Source organism: Schistocerca piceifrons, chromosome 1 (assembly GCF_021461385.2).
Source record: "Schistocerca piceifrons isolate TAMUIC-IGC-003096 chromosome 1, iqSchPice1.1, whole genome shotgun sequence".
Classification (NCBI taxonomy): domain Eukaryota; kingdom Metazoa; phylum Arthropoda; class Insecta; order Orthoptera; family Acrididae; genus Schistocerca; species Schistocerca piceifrons.
In genome coordinates this window covers 217,600,938-217,614,600 of record NC_060138.1, presented here as the reverse complement: position 1 = coordinate 217,614,600, position 13,663 = coordinate 217,600,938, and the positions used below count along the sequence as shown (strand labels likewise).

The following is a 13,663-nucleotide window of genomic DNA, read 5'->3' as shown; positions in this document are numbered from 1 at the left end:
ATCTTCGTGGTGTAGCAATTTTAAAGGCCAGTAGTTCATTCACGTCAGCTTAATTGTGTTTCCTCTGAGTCGCTTTTTCGCGGGAAAGTAGCTACTGTGTGGTACATTTGCTACTGAGTCATTAACTGAGGAGGCAAATATAACCCTCAGTTGTAGTCCGTGAGAATGGGGTGATACTTCCGAAACGCATTGGTTTAAAACAGAAAATATTTTCGCTGGAGACGGCATATCACTAATAAAAATAGTCCTAACTGGTAAGTTATTTCATGGGCAGCTGTTGGGGAAATGTCTGTTAATAACGTATCAATCTCTCGTTTGACAATGTCGCCCAAGGGGAGGATGTAGTCCCAGGTAGCAGTTGGCATTACCCCTGAAAGCCTACATTGCAGGTGTCGATGTCGGTCTGCGCAGGCGCACGGCCGGGAGCTGTTCTTCTGCTCGGCGTGCTCGCTGGAGTTCGGCAGCAGCGCGGAGGCGCTGGCGCACCGGCGCTCCACGCGGCACCGCCACACGGCCATCCAGCACCTGGCGGGCCCCCGCCGCTGCCACTTCTGCCCGCTCACCGTGGACGGGCTGCCCAGCCTCCAGCAGCACATCCGCGCCGTCCACCCCAACCTCATGAGCGCGTGAGTACTCTGCACTCTGGCCTCTACACGTGGGTGGGGTCTTAAGCACAGAAGCGGGGTGCGTCCAATAAGTATGATGTTGTTGTGGTGGTCTTCAGTCCTGAGACTGGTTTGATGCAGCTCTCCATGCTACTCTATCCTGTGCAAGCTTCTTCATCTACCAGTACCTCCTGCAACCTACATCCTTCTGAATCTGCTTAGTGTATTCATCTCTTGGTCTCCCTCTACGCTTTTACCCTCCACGCTGCCCTCCAATACAAAATTGGTGATCCCTTGATGCTTCAACACATGTCCTACCAACCGATCCCTTCTTCTAGTCAAGTTGTGCCATAAACTCCTCTTCTCCCATCTAATCTTCAGCATTCTTCTGTAGCACTACATTTCAAAAGCTTCTATTCTCTTCTTGTCCAAACTATTTATCGTGCATGTTTCACTTCCATACATGGTCACACTCCATACAAATACTTTCAGAAACGACTTCCTGACACTTAAATCTATACTCGATGTTAACAAATTTCTCTTCTTCAGAAACGCTTTCCTTGCCATTGCCAGTCTACATTTTATATCCTCTCTACTTCCACACCATCATCAGTTATTTTGCTCCCCAAATAGCAAAATTCCTTTACTACTTTAAGTGTCTCATTTCCTAATCTAATACCCTTAGCATCACCCGACGTAATTCGACTACATTCCATTATCCTCGTTTTGCTTTTGTTGATACTCATCTTATATCCTCCTTTCAAGACACTATCCATTCCGTTCGACTGCTCTTCTAAGTCCTTTGCTGTCTCTGACAGAATTACAATGTCATCGGCGAACCTCAAAGTTTTTATTTCTTCTCCCTGAATTTTAATACCTACTCCGAATTTTTCTTTTGTTTCCTTCACTGCTTGTTCAATATACAGATTGAATAACATCGGGGAGAGACTACAACCCTGTCTCACTCCCTTCCCAATCACTGCTTCCTTTTAATGTCCCTCGACTCTTATAACTGCCATCTGGTTTCTGTACAAATTATAAATAGCCTTTCGCTCCCTGTATTTTAACCCTGCCACCTTCAGAATTTGAAAGAGCGTATTCCAGTCAGCATTGTAATAAGTAATGCAATAAGTAATTGTAATAAGTAATGCAACACTTTTTTTACTGAAAGCAGGTCGGTTTCATTCAGGATTCCAGTACACCGTAATACTTCCCACTCCTATGGCTACAATATCTTAGTTTTCAACATGATATCCGTTCAATGCGACGACCTTACGCCACCTTGCTGGGAATGCCTGTATGGCCGCATGTTACCACACACTGATCAACGTGAGAGCCAACGTCTTGCTGCATCAATAACCTTCCCATCATCCACGTTATGCTTCCAGCTTGGGTTCAGAGATACAGAAGTCGGAAGGTCCGAGATCCGGGCTGTAGGGTTGGTGAGGGAGAACAGTCCGATGAAGTTTTGTGAGCACCTCTCTGGTATGCAGATTTATGCGAGGCCCTTTGTTGTCATTTGCATTTTTGTGATGACGAAAGCGTTGAAGTCGTTCCTTCAGTTTTTTTGAAAATAGGACAGTACAGTGTTGACAGTTGCACCATTAGAGAGGACATCAAACAGAATAGCCCCTTCAGAATCCCAGACGACCGTCGCTATTTACCAGCTGAGGGAGCGGCTTTGAACTCTTTCTTCGATGGAGAGGTGGTGTGGCGCCACTCGATGGACTGTCGTTGTTCCATTGCCTGCGACGATGATGGACAAAAAATTGTCACGATCAGCCTCGTAACATGAAAGACAGATGGCCCTTCATTGCTGTTTATGGTCTACTGTTAGGAACCCAGCGGGCGCACATCTTTGAGTACTCCAACTGGTGGACGAGTGTGTCAGCACTACCAACACAAATGCCCCGTTGTGCAGCGAGGTGTTTGATTGTGATGCGTGGATCACCTCGAATTACAGTGTCCGCCCGTTCCAACATCACAGGAGTCACAGCTGTGTGCGGCCAGCCGGCTAGCGGGAGATCGGACAGATTTGCACGACCTTGTTGCGATGATGACGAACACTTCGCCCACTGCCAGGTCTCCGTAGACATTCTGCAAGCGCCCATAGATATATGCGATGCTCTGGTTTTCCACCAAAAGAAACTCAATGACAGCTCTCTGCTTGGAACGCACCTCCGTTACAGACGCCATTTTAAAGGCTACACAGAGCCACTTATCGGAGCTCCATAAATGTATAGGAGCTGAAGCGGGAATATTTCACTGTGTTTCACAACAAATTTCGCATTATTTCCACCGAAAAAAGTGCTGCATTACTTATGGAACGCTCCTAGCACATTCATGTGCTGCAAGCTACTGAGAAGTGCATGGCGGATGGCACTTCCTATTTTACCAGTTATAAGATATCTTTCCTTTCCATTCTAGTAGGAAGCACGAGAAGACTGACCGACTAAATGCCTCTGTGCGTGCTAGCTAATGGTGTCCTCACGACCCGTACGAGAGAGATAATGTAGGAGTTGTAGTATATTTCTAGATTCATCATTTAAAGCTGTTTCGTGGAACTTTCTAAGTAGACTTTCTCCGCATACTTTGCATCTATCTTCAAGAGTCTGCCGGTTCAGTTTCTTCAGCGTCTCTGTAACACTCTCCCACGGATCAAACAAACTTGTGACCGTTTGTGCTGCCCTTCTCTGTATACTTTCAGTATCCCCTGTTAGTCCTGTTTGGTACGAGTCCCACGCACTTGAGCAACATTCTACAGTGGGTCGCACGAAGGCATTGTAAGCCATCTCCTTTTGTTGACTAATTACAGTTTGCTAGTAATCTACCAATAAACCGAAGTTAGCTACCTGCTTTACCCACGACTCGGTCTCATTCCGTCTCGTATCCCAAAAAAGTGTTACACCCAGGTATTCATAAGAGCTGACCAGTTCCAAGTGTGATTCGATGATATGGCAGTCATAGGAGATATTCTTTTTCCTTTTGTGATGATCAGAATTGTACATTTCTGAACATTTTGTTACGACTTCTGCACCACTTGTTAGCAGCAGACACAGTGGCTGCGCCAAAGACTGAGACGGCTTGGATTTTTGCAATTATTTATTGGACTTTCTTTACAATTTCTCCCTCGTCTTCGCTGCCCAGCCCTGCAGATCCCTCCGCCTGGCTGCTGCTGTGTAGATTCTACGACAATGCGTGCAACGCGAGCCGCTGATCGCACTCGGAGCCTCAGGCCACCAGTGCTCCGCTGCAGCCAGGATGCCCCGTGATTGAGATGAACTCGTCGCCGCTCGTCGCCCCAGTACGGGCACGCCCACGGAGCCGCGTCGCCGTGAGGTCAGCTGCCGACGCCTGCTGCACCGGCGGCTGGGAAGCCATCAGTCGCGATGTCCGCGAGGTCCCGTCACGGACGGACCACGCGCCGTGGGGCCGGGTTGCCGTGGTGTCCGGGCATCAGTCCCCGGCGGCGCCTGTGCCCAAGACCACGCTGCAGCCGGTCCTGCTGGAAGTTCTCGCTGTAGTTAGTCAGCCATGGTGCCGACCGAACTCGGGCCGACCTCCAGAGCTGAAGTTGACATCTGGCGGCGAACGGATGACTCCAGCGAGCTGGAACAGACTTCTGGAATCGTCACTTACGAAGATTGAACATTCGGACACAGACCACGTCTGTCCTCAGATCCGAACTGCTTCCTAATGGCTTCTGTCTGTTGCTGCCTGCACTCCACTATTTATATCCGGCAGGAGGACGTTTTTTACCCTCGGTGTTAGCTTCTTGTTATTACTCCCACAGTATATTGCATGCTGGCCTCACTTCCCCATACTCAGCACTCTCCAGGCTTCGCTCGGCGCTCGGTCTGTGTGCATCCTTGCGTCAGTCTGTTGGTAGACTGCTGCTGTCAGCCAGGCTATCTGTGCGTGCTTACTTCGCAACGCCTCAGTCGCCGGCGTGCCTCTGTTTTGCCATTCTCCACTGGGTGAAGCAACGCTTACTACATGTGGCCGCAACAATTTAAAGCATGGTACCGATCTTAGTACTACAATGAAATCTTATTAAGATCTGACTGAATATTCTGCAGCTTCTTTCAGACTGAATTTTACTATAGATATCTGCATCGTCTGAAAAGAAACTGACTTTACTATTAATATTGCCTGCAAGGCAAGAAAAAAGACGCACCGCGAAGGAATTATGCATATGGTACGGAAATCGGTAGAATCGATAGATATGATTTACGTGTACAGACAAACAAATGATGACAGTTTCACAAAAATTGGGTGATTTGTTCAAGAGAAACAGCTTCATATGCTGAGCAAGTCAATAACTCATTGCTCCAACTCTGGCGCTTATGCAAGCAGTTGTTCGACTTGGCGCTGACTGATAGAGTTTTTGGATGTTCTGCGGAGGAATATCGTACCAAATGCTGTCCAGCTGGCACGTTAGATAGTCAAAACCCCAAGATGGTACAGGGCCCTGCTCATAATGTTCCAAACGTTCCCATATGGAGGATATATCTGGCGGCCTTGCTGGCGAAGGTAGGGTTTGGCAAGCACGAAGACAAGCTTTAGAAATTCACACCGTGTGCGGGTGGGCATTATATTCTGAGATGTAAGCCCAGGATTAGTTGCCATGAAGAGCAATAACACTGCATTGACTGATACAGGACGTAGAATATCGTCGACGTACTGCTGTGCTGCAAGGGTGCCGCGACTGACAACGAAAGGGGTCCTGCTATGTAATGAAATGGAACCCCAGATATCACTCCTGGTTGTCGGGCCATATAGTGGGCGTCAGTCTGGTTGCTGTCCGATCTCCGTCTCTGGACACGTATTCGATGTTCTTCGTGGCTCAGTTCGAAGCGGGAATCATCACTAATGACAATAGTAGTTCTGTAAATGAGATTCTGGGCCGAAGGTGTTCTGGAGCCGCCCCAGAGGGTAGTGGGATACCGGTCTGTCTGTGACTTTCCATATAGCCTGGCAACCAGCAGTATTGGTCTGAGGTTCCATTACACTTCATAGCAGGACTATAGCCTACAAGTGAACTGTGTACTTTTATGGTCGTCCGGGCTGGTTCACAACAAAATGTACGCATGATTCTGGTCCTGCAAGAGAATGTTTAAGTTTTGAGTGTAGGGTGCGAGAGATCTCACTGCCCTCCCCTTATTTCGCTCCACAATGACGAGACAAAACACAACTTTTTATATAAAAATACTTTGTTCTGTAATTATTATAAATAAGTGTGTCCGCTGCAGTGCTTGGCTGGCTCAGACGTTCTCCATGCGCTACAGTGTCTCCAGGCTACCTGCGCGTCAGCTCACTGCGGGCGATTACCAGTACCTGTCTACACAAAGGAACCGACAGGCCCCGTTACGCACACTCAGAGTCACATTTTCCGACAGGGAACACGTTATACTGGACAACCTAACATGCCAAATTTGTAAAATGCCACTAGATGGCGCTTGGAGTGGCAAAGTGAGTTACGGAACTCGACGCACTAGTCTGAAAAGAGATGCTTTCTACCAGGATTTTCAGAATTTTATTTCAAAGACCAGCTGAAAAAAAAAACGTTCCTTCATGGGCAAGGCACTCGCTCTTAAGCATCTATAATATGCACCGACCATAATGGGTTTACAGAGATTGTGGAAAAGTTGACCACCTTGTCCAGCTGTACAGAAAACAGCGCTGGCGTGCACAACAGTCACGACGACAAGCCGACGAACATGGTCCGAAATGATACTCGTATGTTACAAGCTGGGGCACACCCTCCATTAGTTCGTTTTCTCGAACACAATGACGTTGTGGTTGCACAGCTGGTCAGCCTATAGATTTCAAGTTTCTTTAATTTTTCGTCAGAACCACAACTTTCGTCGATGGTAGGCGTTGGGAACGAATAGAATAGGATATTTTTCACTTTTGAACTAGCTTGAATGCAATCGGCGTCCTCATATAAAATTTATATACACTTGTATTATAACATAACAGTGATTTTACATGAATCCTTATTTAATTATATTACAAGGCGACTTTTACCCGAGAACCTACTTTAGGGAAGTACTCTTTGCAAACCTAATAGAGTAGACCACAGTGAATCAGCAAGTCACGTTAATAGTTTTGTTTCTATACAGGGTGGTCCATTGATCGTGACCGGACCAAATATCTCACGAAATAAGCGTCAAACGAAGAAACTACAAAGAACGAAACCTGTCTAGCTTGAAGGGGGAATCCAGATGGCGCTATGATTGGCCAGCTAGATGGCGCTGCCCTAGGTCAAACGGATATCAACTGCGTTTTTTAAAATAGGAACCCCCATTTTTATTACATATTCGTGTAGTACGTAAAGAAATATGAATGTTCTAGTTGGACCACTTTTTTCGCTTTGTGATAGATGGCGCTGTAATTGTCACACACATATGGCTCACAATTTTAGACGAGCAGTTGGTAACAGGTAGGTTCTTTAAATTAAAATACAGAACGTAGGTACGTTTTAACATTTCATTTCGGTTGTTCGAATGTGATACATGTACCTCTGTGAACTTATCATTTCTGAGAACGCATGCTATTACAGCGTGATTACCTGTAAATACCACATTAATGCAATAAATGCTCAAAATGATGTCCGTCAACCTCAATGCATTTGGCAATACGTGTAACGACACTCCTCTCAACAGCAAGTAGTTCGCCTTCCGTAATGTTCGCACATGCATTGACAACGCGCTGAAGCATGTTGTCAGGCGTTGTCGGTGGATTACGGTAGCAAATATCCTTTCCCCACAGAAAGAAATCCGGGGAAGTCAGAACCGGTGAACGTGCGGGCCATGGTTAGGTGCTTCGATGACCAATTCACCTGTCATGAAATATGCTATTCAATAGCGCTTCAACCGCGCACGAGCTATGTGCCGGACATCCATCATGTTGGAAGTACATCGCCATTCTGTTATGCAGTGAAACATCTTGTAGTAACAGCGGTAGAACTTTACGTAGGAAATCAGCATACATTGCACCATTTAGATTGCCAGCGAGTAAATGGGGCCAATTATCCCTCCTCCCATAATGCCCCACCATACATTAAATTGCCAAGGTCGCTGACGTTCCACTTGTCGCAGCCATCGTGGATTTTCCTTTGCGCAATAGTGCATATTATGCCGGTTTACGTTACCGCTGTTGGTGAATGACGCTTCGTCGCTAAATAGAATGCGTGCAAAAAATCTGTCATCGTTCCGTAATTTCTCTTGTGCCGAGTGGCAGAACTGTACACGACGTTCAAAGTCGTCACCATGCAATTCCTGGTGCATAGAAATATAGTACGGGTGCTATCGATGTTGATGTATCATTCCCAACACCGACGTTTTTGAGATTCCCGATTCTCGCGCAATTTGTCTGCTACTGATGTGCGGATTAGCCGCGACAGCAGCTAAAACACCTACTTGGGCATCATCATTTGTTGCTGGTCGTGGTTGGCGTTTCACATGCGGCTGACCACTTCCTGTTTCCTTAAATAACGTAACTATCCAGCGAACGGTCCGGGCACTTTGATGATGTCGTCCAGGATACCGAGCAGCATACATAGCACACGCCCGTTGGGCATTTTGATCACAATAGCCATACATCAGCACGATATCTACCTTTCCGCAATTGCTAAACGGTCCATTTAAACACGGGTAATGTATCACGAAGCAAATGCCGTCCGCACTGGCGGAATGTTAATTGGTTCAAATGGCTCTGAGCACTATGGGACTTAACATCTATGGTCATCAGTCCCCTAGAACTTAGAACTACTTAAACCTAACTAACTTAAGGACATCACACAACACCCAGTCATCACGAGGCAGATAAAGAATGTTAATTGATACCACGTACTTATACGTTTGTGACTATTACAGCGCCATCTATCACAAAGCGAAAAAAGTGGTCCAACTAAAACATTCATATTTCTTTACGTACTACACGAATATGTAATAAAAATGGGGGTTCCTATTTAAAAAAACGCAGTTGATATCCGTTTGACCTAAGGCAGCGCCATCTACCGGGCCAACCATAGCGCCATGTGGTTTCCCCATTCAAGCTAGACGAGTTTCGTTCTTTGTAGTTTTTTCGTTTGATGCTTATATTGTGAGATATTTGGCCCGGTCACTATCAATGGACCACCCTGTGTAATCTGTAAATAATTGTAATAAACTTTATCTCTGTATTGACTTATACAGTATGGCACCGTGAATGAATATACTGCTCTGGTAGGTGAATGAATATACTGCACTAGTAGCCTCATAAAATATTACAATTTATAATTTTGTATAGTCCCATCTCAAAATTCCGAGTCATCTATTGTACATTCTTCAAATTATTTCACTGTATACAAGGCTTTACTTTTTAACCACTTTGTTACTGCGCCTTTGAACGTACTCAGGAGTTCTGGGTGGGCATTTTTAGGTAGTTTGTTAAAGTGTTGAGACCAAGATTGCGGACCTTTGCTAGTCTGGCTTGTGGCTTGTCTGTTTGTGTATGTCTAGTGCTATGACGGTGTATTGACACCCTAAGGTCAAAATTATTCAGGCATTTGGCGTATAGTAAAAAAAAAAAAAGCGGACAAGCCTTGAAGGCCCAACGTTACGACCAGCCGCCGTGTCATCCTCACACTTAGGTGTCACCGGGTGTGTGTATGGAGGGGCATGTGGTCAGCACACCGCTCTCCTGGCCGTTGTCAGTTTTCGTGCCTGGTGTCGCTACTGCTCAATCTGGTAAATCTGTAAAAAAGCGCTGGTCATTCCAGTTTTTAAGAAAGTCCGTAAGACACATCCACACAATTATAGACCTATACCGTTGACAAATCTCTATAGTAGAATTATGGAACATGTTTTATGCTCAAGAACTATGGAGTTTTTGGAAAATTAACAGCTCTTATATAAAAATCAACATGGATTCCGCAAACAGAGACCCTGCGAAACTCATCTCGCTCTGTGCCTCCATGAGATCTACAGCGCAGTGGACAACGGCGCTCAGGCTGATGCCGTGTTCCTTGACTTCAGTAAGGCATTTGACACCGTCCCGCATTGCCGTTTGACGAAAAAATACGAGCTTGCGGAGTATCGCAGCAGACCTGCGATTGGATTCAAGACTTTCTTGCAGATAGAACTCAACACGTCGCTCTTAACGGAACTGAATTGACAGAGGTAAAGGTAATATCCGGAGTATCACAGGGAAGTGTGAGAGGACCGTTGCTTTTCACAATAAATGTTAATGATCTACTAGAAAGCGTCGGATTCTCTTTAAGGCTATCCGCAGATGATGCAGTTGTGTATACCAAAGTAGTAACGCCAGAAGATAGTAAGAATTTGCAGAACGACCTGCAGAGAATTGATGAATGGTGCAGACTATGGCAGTTGATCCTGAACGTAAATAAATGTAACATATTGTGCATGCATAGGAAAAGAAATCCACTACTGTACAGCTACACTATTGATGACAAACAGCTAGAGACAGTGTCTGCCGTAAAATATCTCGGCGTAACTATCCAGACCGACCTTAAGTGGAATGACCAACTAAAAGAGATAGTGGGAAAAGCAGACACACAGTACCCAGATTCATCGGAAGAATCTTAAGGAAATGTAACTCATCGACGAAAGAAGTGGTTTATAAGACGCTTGTTCGTCCGATTCCTGAGTAGTGTTCATCTATCTGGGACCCCTGTCAGGTAGGACTGATAGAGAAGATAGAGAAGGTCCAACGAAGAGCGGCGCGTTTCGTCACGGGGTCGTTTAGCTGGCGAGAGAGCGTTAGGCAGATGCTAAACAAACTCCACTGGCAGACGTTGTGCATCACTGAGAGACTTACTATTGAAATTTCGGGACAGTACTTTTTAGAAGCACTCAGACAACATATTACTTCGACCCACATACGTCTCGCGTGTTGACCACGAGGAGAAAATTCTAGAAACTAGAGCCAGTACAGACGCCTACCGACAATCATTCTTCCCACGCATTATTCGCGAGTGGAACAGTGTTGGAGGGATCAGGTAGTGGGACCGATAGTACCCTCCGCCACACACCATTAGGTGGCTTGCATAGTATGATGTAGATGTAGCTCCAGCTCCTCAACTGGCATCACACGGGATGAGTGCTCCACACTTGCGAACAGCACTCAGCAGAACCTAACAGTGACTAAACCAATTGCTAACCAAGCCCGACAGCACTAAACTTAGGTGATATGACGGGAACCGGTGTTACCACTGCGGCAAGGCCGTTGGCACTTTGGTATATGGTAGACAACTACAATTATATATGGAACCACGCGGCCGCTACGGTCGCAGGTTCGAATCCTGCCTCGGGCATGGATTTTTGTGGTGTCCTTAGGTTAGTTAGGTTTAAGTAGTTCTAAGTTCTAGGGGAATGATGACCTGTGATGTTAAGTCCCATAGTGCTCAGAGCCATTTGAACCATTTGAACAATTATATAAACTAGCTACTGTAATAATATACATTTCGTTGAAGTAGCGTCCACATGATTCTCCTGGTGTGAACCGCGCAATGTATATGATGGACTTTTTTGCCATTTAAAAATGGCCTTAGACGCAGGTGAGTTTCCCCATAGCAGAATTCCATATGTCAGATGGGAACTGAAAAAAGCAAAGTGTGCATACAACACCAGAGTTTCATTTATACGGAAAATTTGGAAATTTGTGGTATATCCTGGAGCACCAAACTGTTGAGGTCATCGGTCCCTTAGCTGACACACTACTTTATCTAACTTAAACTAACTTACGCTAAAGACACCACACACACACACCCATGCCCGAGGGAGCACTCGAACCTCCGACGGGAGCAGCCGCGAGAAGCATGACAAGGCTCCCTAGACCGCACGGCTATCCCGCGCGTCATTTACACGACCTCTCAGCTTGTACAGCAGATATATCACAAGTGTGAATCCGTACGTGTATCCCAGCTTAGACTTTCGCTGTTCCAGGTGCGCGATGTGCGGCATGAAGTTCGCCCTGGCGCAGCAGCTGGCCCGCCACGTGCGCGACAAGGCATGCGCGTTCCCCGCGCAGGGCGCTGCTGCAGAGCAGAGCAGCCAGCAGCAGCCGCAAGCAGCGGAGGCGGCGTCGGCCGTGGCAGACGCGGACCCTCCTCAGCAAGTCGCCGAGGAACCTCAGCAGGCCCCAGAGGAGGCGGCCGGGTCTCCGCCTGCCTCCGCCGCAGACCGCGACCCGTTGTCCACGGCAGTCGCTGTCGAGTCCGGGGCATCGGAGGGGCTACTCAAAGAACATGCGTGCAGCCAGTGCCCGTACCGCTGCTCCACGCGGGTCGATCTCTTATTCCACACGGTGAGTAGCCTACCTCCGGCCAGCGTTACTCGACTCTTCTGCCAGCAGTCTCCATGCTAATAATAAATCTGTAAAACTGTCGTGCCTGTCTGCTTGTCTGTTTGAACAGGCTAATCTCCAAAAGTACTAGAGGAACTTTAATGACGTTTTCCACGGTAACTTGAGCATAGCTTCGGGTAGCGTTAGACATTGTTTAAACCAAAATAGGATCGCGGAAAAAGGGTATCATAACTGAAAACTTTATCCATACTACACTGAGGTGAGAAAAGTCATGGGATTGCGATATATCCCGGCCGGTGTGGCCGAGCGGCTCTAGCCGCTACAGTCTGGAACCGCGTGACCGCTACGGTCGCAGGTTCGAATCCTGCCACGGGCATGGATGTGTGTGATGTCCTTAGGTTAGTTAGGTTTAAGTAGTTCTAAGTTCCAGGGGACTGATGACCATAGATGTTAAGTCCCATAGTGCTCAGAGCCATTTGAACCATTTTTTGAACTTTTTTTTAAATTGCGATTTGTACATATACAACTGGCGGTAGTATTGCGTACACGAGACATCAAAGGACAGAGCATTGGCTGAGCTGTCATTTGTAGTCAGTTGATTCATGTCAAAACGTTTGCGATGTGATTATGACCGCACGATGGGAATTTTAAGGCGGGATGGTAGTTGTAGCTAGAAGAATTGGACGTTCCATTTCGGAAATCGTTAGGGAATTCTATATTCCGAGATCCACAGTGTCAAGAGTGAGCTGAGAGCACCAAATTTCAGGCGTTACTTCTCACCACGGACAACGCAGTGCTCGAAGGCTTTCACTTAACGACCGACAGCAGCGGCGCTTGTGTAGGCTTGTCAGTGCTAACAGGCAAGCAAGAGTATGTGAAATAACTGTACAAATGAATGTGGGACTTACGACGAACGTATCCGTTGGGGAACTGTGGCGAATTTCGGTGTTAATGGGATACGGCAGCAGACGACTGACGCGAGTGTCTTTCGTAACAGCACGACATCGCCTGCAGCTCCTCTCCTGGGCTCATGAGCATATCTGTTAGATCCTAGACTGGGTTACGGGGCTTCCTTATTAAATTAACAGAAATAGTTTTTGTAATACTCAAGGTTATGTGAATATAAGTGGGCTTCCTCTCAGGAGTCATTTGTCTTATTTCTGAAATTTTATATGATGTCGTTGTTCACTGGACATGGAACTCCGTTTTTGTCTTATAACATGTTCATGGATATTGAAATTTTTATTTATGCACTCTACAGACAGTACAACATGATTAGAATATGGACAAGAAAGTTTAACTTCCATGAAAGACTACAGTTCACAGAAAGACCTTCAGGAAAGACTTCCTAACACTTACATTTATATTAGATGTTTTTTTTTGGAAATTGTTTACTTACTATTGCATTTTATTTCCTTTCTACTTCGGCTATTACCAGTTATTCTGCTGCCCAAACAGCAAATCTCAAGCACCACATTTAGTGCCTCGTTTCCTAATCTGTTTCCCTCAGCTTGGCTTCATTTAATTCGACTACATTCCATGACCCTTGTTTCACTTATATTGATGTTCATCTTAAGCCCCTTTTCAAGACACTATCAATCCTGTACAACTGCTGTTCGAAGACTTTTGCATTCTCTGACAAAATTACAGTGTTATCGGCAAAAGTCAAAGTTTTTGTGTATTGTCCCTGAACTTCAATTCGCATTCCAAATTTCTCCTTGGTTTCCTTCACGGCTTGTTCT

At 46.1% G+C, this 13,663-nt stretch overlaps 1 protein-coding gene across 1 annotated transcript in view; it reads left to right on the top strand.

Moving 5' to 3' along the window:
• LOC124802362 (zinc finger protein 628) overlaps window positions 1-11,720 on the top strand; it is a gene marked incomplete at its 3' end in the record, with an annotated part of 430,024 nt that extends 418,304 nt beyond the window's left edge. The window contains exons 9-10 of the mRNA XM_047263160.1: window positions 412-626; window positions 11,561-11,720. Coding sequence (XP_047119116.1) covers window positions 412-626; window positions 11,561-11,720 — 375 coding nt within the window. The remainder of the gene's footprint in view (window positions 1-411; window positions 627-11,560) is intronic.
• Window positions 11,721-13,663: the final 1,943 nt, after the last annotated feature.